Source organism: Lipomyces tetrasporus (assembly GCF_029532465.1).
Source record: "Lipomyces tetrasporus strain NRRL Y-64009 chromosome Unknown POJ06scaffold_10, whole genome shotgun sequence".
Classification (NCBI taxonomy): domain Eukaryota; kingdom Fungi; phylum Ascomycota; class Lipomycetes; order Lipomycetales; family Lipomycetaceae; genus Lipomyces; species Lipomyces tetrasporus.
In genome coordinates this window covers 937,055-950,286 of record NW_026611605.1, presented here as the reverse complement: position 1 = coordinate 950,286, position 13,232 = coordinate 937,055, and the positions used below count along the sequence as shown (strand labels likewise).

General features: G+C 47.3%; 6 protein-coding genes across 6 annotated transcripts; 3 read left to right on the top strand and 3 right to left on the bottom strand.

Annotated features, from left to right (window-relative positions):
• Nucleotides 1-207: 207 nt before the first annotated feature.
• POJ06DRAFT_27180 (P-loop containing nucleoside triphosphate hydrolase protein) lies at nucleotides 208-1,355 on the bottom strand. The gene is made up of 8 exons (XM_056189525.1): nucleotides 1,162-1,355; nucleotides 1,101-1,110; nucleotides 950-1,012; nucleotides 873-892; nucleotides 764-826; nucleotides 631-702; nucleotides 321-581; nucleotides 208-260 (listed from the first exon to the last, which is right to left on the bottom strand). Exons 1-8 carry the CDS (start codon nucleotides 1,206-1,208, stop codon nucleotides 254-256), a joined length of 543 nt encoding a protein of 180 aa, XP_056041479.1. The 5' UTR covers nucleotides 1,209-1,355; the 3' UTR covers nucleotides 208-253.
• A 1,746-nt stretch (nucleotides 1,356-3,101) lies between these two features.
• POJ06DRAFT_285845 (uncharacterized protein) lies at nucleotides 3,102-4,467 on the top strand (the record flags this gene model as incomplete). The annotated part of the gene is made up of 4 exons (XM_056190209.1): nucleotides 3,102-3,250; nucleotides 3,271-3,286; nucleotides 3,314-3,545; nucleotides 3,632-4,467. 4 exons carry the CDS (start codon nucleotides 3,102-3,104, stop codon nucleotides 4,090-4,092), a joined length of 858 nt encoding a protein of 285 aa, XP_056041478.1. The 3' UTR covers nucleotides 4,093-4,467.
• Nucleotides 4,468-5,919: 1,452 nt separating this feature from the next.
• POJ06DRAFT_278051 (uncharacterized protein) lies at nucleotides 5,920-7,205 on the bottom strand. The gene is made up of 3 exons (XM_056189734.1): nucleotides 7,001-7,205; nucleotides 6,317-6,938; nucleotides 5,920-6,265 (listed from the first exon to the last, which is right to left on the bottom strand). The coding sequence occupies exons 1-3, from the start codon at nucleotides 7,159-7,161 to the stop codon at nucleotides 6,044-6,046; spliced, it is 1,005 nt and encodes a 334-aa protein (XP_056041477.1). The 5' UTR covers nucleotides 7,162-7,205; the 3' UTR covers nucleotides 5,920-6,043.
• A 1,451-nt stretch (nucleotides 7,206-8,656) lies between these two features.
• Nucleotides 8,657-10,149, top strand: POJ06DRAFT_297130 (uncharacterized protein). Its single transcript, XM_056190590.1, has 4 exons — nucleotides 8,657-9,078; nucleotides 9,141-9,369; nucleotides 9,414-9,731; nucleotides 9,791-10,149. Exons 1-4 carry the CDS (start codon nucleotides 8,936-8,938, stop codon nucleotides 10,055-10,057), a joined length of 957 nt encoding a protein of 318 aa, XP_056041476.1. The 5' UTR covers nucleotides 8,657-8,935; the 3' UTR covers nucleotides 10,058-10,149.
• Nucleotides 10,150-11,172: 1,023 nt separating this feature from the next.
• Nucleotides 11,173-11,938, top strand: POJ06DRAFT_260731 (cytidine deaminase-like protein). The gene is made up of 5 exons (XM_056188526.1): nucleotides 11,173-11,329; nucleotides 11,391-11,427; nucleotides 11,476-11,519; nucleotides 11,568-11,638; nucleotides 11,687-11,938. Exons 1-5 carry the CDS (start codon nucleotides 11,263-11,265, stop codon nucleotides 11,900-11,902), a joined length of 435 nt encoding a protein of 144 aa, XP_056041475.1. The 5' UTR covers nucleotides 11,173-11,262; the 3' UTR covers nucleotides 11,903-11,938.
• POJ06DRAFT_27127 (Ribokinase-like protein) lies at nucleotides 11,735-12,916 on the bottom strand. The gene has a single exon (XM_056189494.1). It carries the CDS (start codon nucleotides 12,778-12,780, stop codon nucleotides 11,938-11,940), a length of 843 nt encoding a protein of 280 aa, XP_056041474.1. The 5' UTR covers nucleotides 12,781-12,916; the 3' UTR covers nucleotides 11,735-11,937.
• Nucleotides 12,917-13,232: the final 316 nt, after the last annotated feature.

Genomic DNA, 13,232 nt, shown 5'->3' with positions numbered 1-13,232 from the left:
AAATCAATAACAATCAAACGAAGGAGAACAAGTCTATAAACAGAGGAAGCAAAATTTCAAATCGATCGGGCTCATCTCACCAATACACAAAATTCAAAATAAAGCTGGAGAAACGACAACAAAACAACTCAGATAACAAAAGTGAAGAATGTACACAATAAATGCCAAAAAAGAAATAATTAAAATAAGGAGAAACCCCGTATGCCAAGCCTACGCCAGTATTCAAATTAATGATTTTGTCCGCGTAAATTCATCACGCCCTACCGACGGTTAGCACGAGTCCATGAACCCTTCACTGGTAACAAAATGACATGACATACTTGGAGACCAACCAGCTGAGCACTGCATCAACATTTGTGCGCTCTTTGGCACTGATAGAGTAGCATGAAACTTCCCTATCGTCGACAGCCTTCAAATTCATAATATCAATGACACTGTCAACATCGTACGCATCGGCTAAGTCATTCTTGTTGCCGAGAACGAGGACGGGAATACCTTCCAGCGAAGGTTTGGAGATGAGAGCTTCGAATTCCATGCGAGCAATCTGTAGTGTTGCTGGATCGGCCGAGTCTACTATGAATCTGCTATCGAGTTACAACCAAACCCATCGGACGCTCGAATGCGACATACAGTATTGCATTGACGCCTTTGCAGTATCGTTCCCACATTGACCGAAATCGTGGCTGTCCACCGAGATCCCAGCTTCAATAGACATCATTAATATTCATCCTACTAGCACATTGGCAGGAACGACTGAACTTACCACTTGATGTTAACGCGCCCTTTGCGGACCCTCTTCATGGAGAAACCGATTGTTGGAATCGAACTACACCCGTCAGCCAAAGTCAGTCGCCGACAATGTATGACCATACTCGGAAGTAAAATCACCACCCTAAAAGAGCATGGTTAATTTGGTCCACCATTTCCTATTCGGCAACAGTATACCTACACCCAAGACGCGCAACAAAGAAGTCTTTCCAGCATTCTGCAGCCCCAGTAGGGTTATGTCCATCTAAAATTGCCGTCAGTACTACTCCACTCTTCTTTGCAAGTAAACTGGCGCCTGGATTGCTATTTGCCTTGGCTCGGGAACGGCATACCTCGGACGACCTGCGTGACGTTAGCTTTCGGCCGAGAATGCAATATAACCAGAAGGCATACCAGAATAGCGAGAGAATGTACTCGTAAAAATTCCAAAACCACGACATTTTTACTGTTCTTGGTTTGCTAGAATCGAAATTTGCCTTCGTAGACGAGCTGCTTCGAGAGCCAAACAGACTAGGAGCCGTTGTCTCGGTTCTACTGCGTCCAGCAATAATCAAAACGTTGCTAATCGACACGGACTGCTTCAATTGCTAATAACAGCAGCAGGTATTGTGGTTAAATGTGGAGACCGGGGTAGTGGCGGTAGCTTTAGCGTGTTCAAGGAATTGATGCTGAGAAGGATTGTGGATAACTTATCGCAGCGTCTCGGGGTCGCCAGAGCTCCCTCCTGAAACTGTATGACAGGGTGCTTGGTCCACCAAAATAGCGAGAGGTGTGGAACGATTATGACTCGTACTCGGCTTGGGCTTCTATTGGACAATTTGAGACGCTTAACGGTCTTGAATAGAGCTGGTGTAATTCGCACAAAGACTCCATATCAGGAGGTCCCAAGTCTTCTTTTGCGGGTCAATCAGTTCCTAGGAGGTGAAGTGGCGATCGGAGCTGGCTACGTCAGCTTGGAAATGGCCCCAGAATTGTCGTCGCCACGCTATCGCAGCCAGTGTTCGCGTGCGCGGTGATCCGAGCGCCGCCGTACCGCTGCTGACACTTTGCAGGGCTTTGTGCCACAAGTAGCTGTCAGGCCGATCAAATGTTGACGCTCGTTACAGTAGATTTTGCTTGCAAGATTCCTCTACAGATGAAAGGTGTGAATTATTTTGAGTATGCTCTGAGCGACCAGGGGCATCACAACTATTTTCTGTTACAGTCGGCCATACTATTTCACTTCTCTGCCAGAGTAGCCCATCTTGCAGAGTATGACCGAAGCACTATTATTAGTAACTGCGACCGCATACTTGTCCAAGAGTTCTCGTGCTCGGCAAGTTTCCGCTAAGGTTTGCGATCTCAGTCTCTGTTTACAACAAAGCCACTTATTTATTACAACCTGCGGCCGACAAAGAGCGACAATTAGGGTTTGCTTTCTCCAGGGTAGTAACCTCTCATGCTCGGCCGACCAACGCACACAAAGCCTTTTTTTGGCCAAACCTATACTTCCTTTACAGTAGAATTATATCACCTTTTATGTTGACTGTCAGTCAAAGTCGTGGTCCCTTCGGTACTGTAGTCTGCAGGAACTTGAATATAATTGTCATTCTATGAAACTGGAATGGAAGTGGGAGATATCCTCTCAGTGTTGAAATGGCTGCCCATGGCGCTCCAAGAACTGACAACTAACTTGAGCAGAATTGCCTTATGTAAGCAAGCGTCATCGGTTAATGGGGTTAGGTCTTTTACGCGCGGGTGCAGCCCAGTTGAAAATCAGCCGTTAGAAACTTGTGAAAACGGGTTTCATGACACTTGCAAGGGTTAGGGGCGGCTTTGTAGGGTTAGGGCAGATTGTAGTTGTGCGTGCGACAGAATTTCAGACAGCAGGCTAACTCGCGAGCAAATTGAAATTGCGGGCGCATTAAACTATAACGAGCTTAGCCTTTTTAGGCTTTAGGCTTAGCGCGACACGTGAATGGCTATGCCCCGAGTTTAAACAAAGTGCCTGGTCAGTTTAGGTCTGCCGGACCGGTTGGAATTAAGCACAGGCAGACGCCAATTGCCGAGCATATATAGATTGCGGTGAATAACGGCGATGACAGTTCCCCAACGAGGCGGCTCAGCTAGGACGAGATGGTGGGGCGTGCCGCACGAAAGTCGCGGCAAAAAAGCAATATCGCGTACGCGCGAATACACGCCGCCTGCAGCAAGTGAAGCGACATGGCCATCATCAGTCCATTTCTCAATCAGTTATCGCTGCTTCCGCACAAGGATATAGCTCGTGGGATGTTATCGGCGAGACACTCAGCACAGAAATATCCGAGACAGCTTCCGCTCCTGAGCCAGAATCGATGGTCGTGCCCGAGACGCCCGACGCAACGGAGTCGTTGGACCTCAAATTTCTTGTTCCCTTAACCTCCAGCCATTTCAACTTTTGCAGATCTCTTTATACGGCCTTGATCAATGACTATCCGCCACCCACACTCATTACTTGGGGAAAGTGTTTACAGATCCTCGTAGGGCACGGGTTGAAAAGGTCGTTGGCATAAATGAATATTTGTAGCAACTACGGCCGCACCAGTATGCGCTTATCATGGATGGCTTCGATGTCTGGTACCAACTTCCCTATCGTGACTTAATCTCCTACTTCCTCACTGTTACTGAGCTTAATGGCCACAACATGGCCGTCTTTGGTGCCGATAAAAAGTGCTGGCCCAACCATCCAGATTCCCACGCCTGCGTCAACGTTTCCATGCCAACGCTGCCCAAGTCTGCATACGGACCGTACACTGATAGTCGCAAGATATTTCCTGATCCCCGCGACTCAACTCGGGCAATATGATTGGTCCCGTGTCGGTCCTACGGCAAATCTACGACCGAGCCAACCAGTCCATCTCTCAGGCTTCTCAAGCCAGCATCAAATCTGACCAGCTCTATATTGCTGAGATATTTGGTCAGCAAGATCTCAATATGACCGTCGATTACCAGTCCGAGCTCTTCCAGACAATGACATTCTCTCATAGCGATATCGTGTTCTTGGAAGACGACGTTTTCACATATCCTCGGAAGTCACCCTCACAGCGCCGTATGTACGCGGTCAACAATATTTCGGGCGCTGTTCCGCCGGTCCTGCATTTCAACGGTCCAAAAGAGGCAATGCACAACTGGTGGCCAAAGATGTTGTGGGCACGAATGAGCAACGATCCCGCAGTACTCGAGAAGAGCGAGCGAATTTATCGGTCGGGTAGCGCATGCACAACCGACGGCGAATTCATATCTTGGCATGATATTTGCAGCAATGCCGACGTTAATGATCCGCCGGAGTACAAAGACGCAGTGTAAGGGGCGCATAAAGGGTAGGCGGTCGCAGTAAACTCCAATGTTTTCGTTTTCTCGATCCAGAGGTTGTTCATGTCAGCAACGCAGCATTTTGTCTTGCAATCCACAAAGCCATGGGGTTCTTCCTTCTTCCTCGCAACCGATCGTTGTCCTTCAACATAGAGTTTACCATGTCAGTTCGAACATAATACACTGTAACCAAGTACCAGTCTAAAGTTTAAATTTAAGCGAGGTACACAAGGCGTTGTTTATACTTTCGGCAACAGGAGACAGGCCGCATTTAGACTCGTCTACGTGTTGAGCCGATGGCGCTAGGCCCGAATATGCTTTTATAGAGGTATCGTGTTCATCTAGAAGTTCTAGTTACGAATTCAAGACATGTGTAAATCTGCCTGATTTGCGATCGAAAACAGATCGTATCGTGCCAGTTCCACAATTCCGACTAGGCTCAAACGCAGTACGAGACATCAAAAACGCCTGACCCTAAATTACACAATTACATACGACGCATGACGACCCTCAACACAACATGCCGGGATTTGACATCAACCTAGAAGGAAACCTCCAGAGCTGTAGACCGAGAGGACTGCAGAACTTGATAAGGTTGGAGTAGGGCTTTGTTTTCGTAGAAGTAGAGTTTTTTATTAAGGTCACGATTGCTAGAAAAAGGATCGCTCTGGGATCAAAAATCACGCAACAGTAAACTGGCGGCGGCTGACTTGCATGTCTGGTGCAATGAAATGTAGTCTATCCAAGGTGACGAAGTAGTCGTGATAGTTCGCGTGTTCATTGAGTGGAATGCTCAGCATTTGGCAACTGTTATGAAACAAACAAAGCCTCACAAATCAAAGTTCCATACTTTGAAGACTGTAACTCAATTCAAATGGCACGCCAATTAGTGGTTCAGAGTTGTCCGCTGAAGGCAAGACCGCCTAAGACCAAGCATTGTCATTGCGTTCTACGCTGATACTTAGCTGACACTTGGCAGATACTTAGCTGATATTCCCACCTTGATCTTTCCATCAATCGTTTCCGTGCCTGTTCAGTGGTTTGGTCCGCGACCTCCTGCGATTGTCGGATGAAGAACATAATGTGAACGGGTTTAGAGGGGTCAGCCACACCGGTCACTTAGACAATGCGCGTCCCGTTGCTGCAAAGCACGACACGTAGTCTAAGACGCGTACACTTCTGCCAAAGATTCAACATAACCGATAGCAATAACGCCATTTTTAAAACCCCTGACAGCCTTTGGCCAAATTTTGCCGGCGTGGCAGGAACGCCGGGCGATTTGAGTCGAATATCGACAAATGTTAGCATTAATACTGCTAGATAACTCACGACTGTGCTGTATGTGGCAATCTTCTGCTGCGAGAAAATTTAGCAGAGTCGTCGTTATCGTGTACGGGTAGCGTGGCAAATTGTATGATTTACGAGGTAACTTAACCCGCCAAGTCATAGCCGATTCCGGATTGCGAACAGGCTGGCAAGTTCAACGATTCGTGGATAATGAATTTGCCAACATGACCCAGGCACGCGAGACGTCTCTTTTGGCGATGCAAGGCAGGTGATTGTCGGAGCCGTCTGGCCGTGTTCAATCACATCACGGCCAGCATTGGGAACGACGACAAATTTCCTCCTTCCGATGAAAGTTCGCGGTCTCTTTGTCCAAATCAGCAATACTGAGGCAGCATTATGCCTATTTCATTATGACATCGTCAAATCGTTCTACGAAGACATGTTGTCCAGATTAGCAACTGTCAGTTGGGATAATGGGTTTCACTTTGAATGAAGGTCAACATATAAAAGCCAAAGTCAAATAGAATCGCTATTCGAGAGTTGATCCAAGTCTTTTGACTTCTGCTTCGACAGAAATGTAAACGTGACATCTAAAAAGTCAAACCAAACCTTGAATAAAACATTGTTACAATTCAACCCCATATTTGTCCCGAAGTACTCAGGCCGAGCGCTCTGGATGCAAACAGTACACTTGAAACCGCTCATACCCCGTCCCGCTAATCGCAAGTTCGAGACAATATAAAATATAGTCGACATCAATTTCTATTGGCGTACTTCCTATGTCTGACCTTCTTACTTGCGCTATAGGAGCCACTTCACCGATGGTAAGATTGAGACTCAACATTCTTTGTTCAATACGCTTTCCATCTTCAACAATAACCTGATGCATAAAGAAGTTAGAAGCGCACAAAACCTACTCCAAGGTACTTACATGTCTCCTCACTTCGGTTCGAGAGCTTCGTCCGTGTCTCTTATACACTTCAAGAAAAAAGTTGGAAATTTTACCCCCCCAGGCAAAATTGTCGTACATGTATGGACCAAGGGGAGTCTCTTTAAGGGTATGCGAAAATCCTTGGTGCACAAGTTGAAGTTCGAGACCATAGTCTGGTCTGACGCAGTCAACAGCTTCATCGACAATTGGAGAGTTATATGCCGGCCGTTCCTCGATGCCGACTAAAATGACAGCCTGATATCTAGTGCCGTAGAGCAAAAGTCGGACGTCGTCCTGGATACTAGAATACTGTTGCATGGGTCCTCCGATTATCGCACATGTCCGCATGTATGAATTATTATCCTCGCAAAATAGCATCCCATAATCCACAATCTTCCGCGACCCGCGATATCGCTTGGTAATGGCCGACTCATCACTAAAGCCGCGCTCCACGCTACTCGAAACCTTATACCGAAGTCCATGCTCCTCTAGTTTCGACACTGTTTGACGGAGAATAGAGCAACTGATTTCTTCGTGGACTAACGTGTTTAGAGAGGATGGATTAGTGGTTATTGTTGCACGCGACAGTAGTGAATTATACTCCAATCTTGGAAACCCGCGGCTGTCAATGTCAGTCTCGAGATGCTGTAGACTTCCGCCAACTCATAAAGCCGCGCTGCTTACCGAACTCCTAAACCGAACAGTTCCTCCGCCGCTTCTTGCAGCCGCAAGTAGTTGAGCCTGGAGAGGACGATGTCCAGTCTTTGGTCGAATGGGCAGCGGCCGACGAACTGCAACGCATAGTCGAAACGATCAGCTTCGGTTCCGTGAGAAACTGACGACATTTTCAGAACACTAAAATTGATTCTGCACACGAGATACTATTATGATATCTCTAGACAACGAGGTGGTTCATCACACGTAAATGGATTAGGGCAGTACTCAAGGTTTCGGCAACACGTCATAGTTGCGCAGTTGCGGGTTAGGAAATTAGGGAGAATGGCGGATTGCGGGTATTCGGTGTCAAGACAAGATCCAGCGTCAATATCTAACCTCCGGAATAATTCTTCCCACTCTGCTAAACTACGTCCATCGTGTAATTGTGAATCCATCCTGATGAGCAAACCGTGGATATTAATGTTAGGTAAACCGGCTTTCTGCTAGTACCCTGCAGCGGCTCAGGGGCTCAGGGTTTCCGAGGCGGACGAACTTTTTGGGTTCTGGACTCAGTAGTGGCAGTTTGCATCGCGTCGGAGGGGTTCTGATAGATCGTGAACTCGTTGTAAGACATTTTTCTGTGTTGTACGTTGGGACCTTCTCTCTCCGACATCAATAGAAGTTTATATCTCTACGACTATGTACAAAATAATCATATCTTTGCTCGGAGATTTCTCAGGGTTCCGGGTTGGCTGCAGTCGACCTTGACTGTTACTTGCAGCTCTGCAGTTACTTCAGACCTCATACTTCCTGCTTCGTGGGCAAGGAAGCACAGAGTACCCCTAACCCCGCTCATCGGTGTTAACGCCGTCGGTATAACGAACGCAAAGGACAACTGTTCATCAGTTTTCAATGAGATCTCCCCAAAATGTTAATATCAATAGTAGCCGACTAAACGGCAACGTGCCACAATAATCCTATTGCTCCTCCTTCCCCGCGAATATGCCCGACTGTCCCAATCATGACGCCTATAGCTAGCTTTAAGCAATTTTATGCGCACATCACTTGGTTAAAGACCCGAATCGCGTCAATATGACAATGATGCGAACACGGCTAATCACTGACACATTACACGACGGTATCCAGTTCAATTGTTTAAATTAACAGGATATGCACAGCAACTCTCGGGATGCAAACGTGACCCCGCAAGTCAGTTTGACAGGTGCATCTCGACAGCATCAATGAGCCGAAGAATGTGACGATGTGTTGAATTACAAAAATCTCGTACAAGAGGTTCTGAAAAGATCAGTGAGCTCAGGTTCAGGAGGCTGGTGTAATCCCCGACGCCCGAGGAGAGTCAGCATCGGTACAATTTGACTAGGGATATTCGTAAGTTATACAAAATTAATAGTCTAATATATGGGACAATAAAATGTCGCTGCAAACTGACTTGCTTCGGCTTGAGACAGAAACCCTTGCCTTGGGTAGAGAATGATAGAAACATCGCACAATTACGCTGCGGCCGGTCCAATTTGAAATGTGCGGCACATAAACAAACAAGCTGTCTGCTTTCAAACAGTTCTCGCGAGCTTCCCTTTCATGTGTCGCATTCCCTTCGTTATCTCAATCACCACACATTATCAGGATATTCATCCATTACGTCATGGATGCCGTTTGCGGAGACCACGATCCACTACCAGGCTCAGCCTCACGCAGCGTGGCGCCGATCATGATCTCAGCGGTCATCCGCAATGAACGGAAGCCGACAGGAAATGCAGACCAAAGAGCCACCAGAACACCGGTTGGCCATGGTTCGGTAAAATCTCTTGAGATTAGTGGTCTCGCGCGCAACAGTAGTCCTAGCAATCCTCAGTCAGTTGCCAAAAGCGTTCGTTTCACTTGGGGGTCAGCGCTGACGCCAGCTATGGGGTCAAATATGCTTCTGCTGCGCCGGACAAGGGCATGGATGCGAACTATAACAGTGCACTTAACCTCCTGAAGATTAACCCTCCGGAGGGGAGACTAGATGTTCAGCTGCCTCGTGCAAAGTATTTGCAACTAGAAAATGCATTTCTCAAATTATATCCAGAGCACCTGGAACTGCGGTAAAGTATACTAATTGCATATTTCCTTGTTCAGAAATAGCTAACGATTTTCGCTGTTATAGGTACCCGTCATTGTCGTATGACAGTTTCACCGAGACGGTGACTGTGGTGACGTGTCCCGGTAATATCCATGAATCTGCAGCATTAGGTCTCCTTAATCCAATCGTCGCAGATGTCAGGCAATACCTGTCTACGTATAGTCTGGCATCTCGTATTCTGGATTATGGATCCACCACCACTAACAACTTTCAAGGCAAGTTTGAGGGGAGCAGGAAGCAGCCAGATGGAGGAGTGAGATATAGGTATCTGGATGGTAACTAACAGTCGTTCTCGAGGCCGGGTTCAGCGAGGACTATAAAAGCCTCTGTAGAAGCAAGGACATGTGGATCGATGGTCACGGTGTCAATGTCTATATATTGCTCTGTCTTACTGAGACACCGCGGTTCAAGAATCCTACTACTGAGTACCGGGATATCGGAGATGTGAAAGCTGCGATTGATCTAATGGAGAGCAGCATGAGTGAGACGTTGGGTTTGAACCTTTCGAACAACCGCCATGCTCTATTTTTGTACCGCGGCCACAAGTGGGCTGGGGAGCTGAAGGACGTTTTCATTGAAATCTGGCGAGCTGGTACCAGTATTTCTTCTAAATACGTGAGTCGAATCATCAGGTTAACTTTGTGAGGCTAAGTCGGACGTGCATAACTCTGCAGTACCTGGTTCAAGATGGGCGCATCTGTGATGATCTCCCTACCACGCTTGGAATTAAGATAAGTGACTTGTTTCCGGATAATGCATGGCGAGCTGCACCCATTCCAGACAAAGCTATTCCATTTAATGCGACTCTTTATGTCCAAATACTCATGGGATCCATGTGCTCAACTGCAGGAGATCGCTTTGAGACGTTCATCAAAGAAGGAGGAGGAAGACGAAGAAGAGGAGGAAGAGGAAGGGGAAGAGGAAGGGAAAGAGGAAGATGAAGGGGAAGGGGAGGATAATGGGAGGAAGATGAATAGGAAGAGGAAGGAGAAGGGGAGGGTAATGGGAAGGGGAAGAGGGCGTTATACCAAGGATACTGCTATTTATTAATCCAACTAAAAAAAATGCTCTAATGTCCTTGTGCTGCTGTCCACTAAGCTTTCTAGCATTCAAAACTCGCTCATGTTTAAGAACGCCTTTAATGAAAGCCTGATTTTCAACAACTTCTACATTGCACAACGTCCTTTTTAGAACATTCATGGTACTAACTGGATCTCTTCCTGTCTCATATTCACTCAGCATATAGTGAATCTATGTAGCTTCTAATACGCTTTTTAGATGCGGATAATCCCTTGTTGATATCTGCTTGAGAGTTGAGCGCGTAAAGCAGCGCTGTGGCTGCTCGGAATAGAATTTCTGCTGGGCATTGCACACTCAAACACCCTCGATATAACGAATTTTGTATGGCACTGAATGGAAAGCTAACAGATGTCGTTGTATCGAGGAATAACGAATTTTATGTGAAATTTTAGTACAGACAACGCATGAGTTTCGTTATATCGAGGAATTCGTTATAGCGGGTTCGTTATAGCGAGGGTTTACTGTACCATGAGCGCGACGCGTTTCTGGGAGTTGCTTCTCGAATGTTGTTTGCACCTTGCTTTCTTTGGTCTTGTTTCTGCTTTCTTCAGTGCCATTGTTGTTTCAGCTCATAATGTATATAGTTACAAATTCGTTAGCTTTTTCAAAACAACAAGTTCTGGCCGGAGTAGGGGAGAGTATCTGAATGTAGTTTAGTGCAAACAAAATTGTGCATTGATTGAAGTCTCTAGACGTTGATCGCATGGGCTACGGTCGATTTTTGGAGAAATCTACCAGGTACAATATTGAACAATTTTAAGCTACAGTATAAGATTAGCTAGGGCAAATTGTCAAACGAATAGGCAGAAATTATCCCGGCGTAGGATGTGATTGCGAAAGCACATAACTAAATAGGATTGGCAGGGAGAGCAGCCAACGTGACATCAAATCCAGAATAACCTGAACCCCGTTGTCGCGGCAACGGGTCGCGGGTCCCAACAGCTCCCAATCGATTAAGCTCGGCGATGCTCTAGTCGATCAATTGACAATAGCATTGGCTGGGCGGCATAGAACCAATTTACGTCTCCAACCGGCGAAGGATCAATATAAATTCATATTAAAACATATGAGCACTCCCATGGGTCGTCTTACAGCTGAAGAAATTAAGGTGTTGTCGGCCAAGACAATTGACGGTGCGCTTATCCAATTCGGTGTTTGATCCGGACGCCAACGTACTGATTTCTCACTATCTAGCGCGATCGCTGTCATATTCGCCATATTCAAAGTTTCGGTAAGCCGGTCGTTACGAATTGCGGCGTCAATGATTCACATTCAGTAGCGTCGGTGCAGTACTAGTTGCTCAAGACGGCACACATATCGAAGGTTCGGATCTTTGGTGTAGAGCGCGAGAGTTTATCTAACGGTCCGCAGGTGCCAACGTCGAAAATGCAAGCTATGGAGCGTGTATCTGTGCTGAACAGACGGCAATTGTGAAAGCAGTCGTATGATTCTACATTTTCTCATATCATCAAACTCTAACCGTATCATAGACCACTGGATACAAGCAGTTCAAGGCTATTGGCGTCGCATCTAGCTCCGGCACATATACCTCGCCATGCGGCATCTGCAGACAAGTTCTGCGTGAATTTGCACCAAACATTGAGATCTACATGTTTGCCGCAGACGGCACGTTTGTGATGGAACCTCTGACTGCCATGCTGCCTCACAGTTTTGGGCCAGAAGATTTAGATGTCGTTCCAGAGTAATTGACGAGGAATATGCTTTATTAGCAAAATGTACATTAAATCCTATACTTGTCGTCTTCTAGCAACGCGGAGTATGCGTCACCCACCATTTCGCTCAGATTACTCGCCAACATTGCCCTTCCGTACTTTCCATACGCGGCACGCGAGCAATACCGCGTGATAGCGGCCGCGCCGTAAGCAGACAGCATCATGAGACTCGGCTCGTCCAGCGACACGTCGTGGTCCCATATTCTACTTTGATAAGCGTGCTTCCACGCCAAGAACGTCGAGAGCGTGCCTGACAATGTGTCTCCCTGGCCACCGACACGTTTCTTGCCGCCCGGCATGTCGCACGTGAATTCAAAGTTGCCGTCGGAGATGTAATCGACTCTGCCCTTTGCCACCACAACTGGTCCGCCAAACGCCTTGGCGAGTGCGTGGCATGTCCTCTTCGCAGTGGCTGCGTCCTCGGGAAATCCTTTCGGTATCTCGACACCGAGCGCATTACTAAGCCGTTGGAATTCGACGATATTCGGCGTCAAGATGGCCTTCGTGTAGCCCTTTATCACATCCGGCGATTGCTGAACCAGATACAGCCCATCGGCATCGATGACAATGTGCAGGCCGAGCTCTTTGGCTCTCTCAATGACCTTCGTCGCGATCTCGAGCATGACCTTGTCGCGCCCGAGGCCGGGACCGACAACGACGACATGTAGTCGCGACATGAGGGCGTATATTGGAGGAAGGATCTCGTCGTTGAGGAGCGTGCTGATGGACGGCGTGGTAGTCGAGGCTGGAGTAAGTGAGTTGGAGTCGCGCATGTAGGGATGCACCATCAAATTCGGGGAGTACGACTTGATTACCTGGGCCGCGCCGCGCTCGCAAATGACATGCGACATGTCGGCTCCAAGTAGAGTTGCTGCTAGTGCTGCAAAGTAAGGTGCGCCAGTGTAGCTGTTTGGTTAGTTACATGCTTGAATCGGGATTATGCTCATGCTACTTACTCCTCGGATCCTCCCACAACAGCAATTCGACCAGCTGAGATCAAATTCATTAGTGATGCATTCAACGTAAATTCGGAAGCACATACCCTGGCCTTTATGGAACTTTTCCAGCAGCGGGGGGACGAACTTCTTGATCTCGCCGAGCAACTCACGCGAAGTAGGCGACATGGCTGATTTGACTCTTGTCTTCAATATCGTTGCCAATGTGAAACGACTGTCGAGCTGCTTATCGTATTATATATATGTCTCGGCACATCAATATGGTGATCGTTCCCAACCTGACAGTGTGTGGTTTGTCATGTTCCGGGCTATGATGTAATCCAACCCGAAATGACGGGTCGAGACGG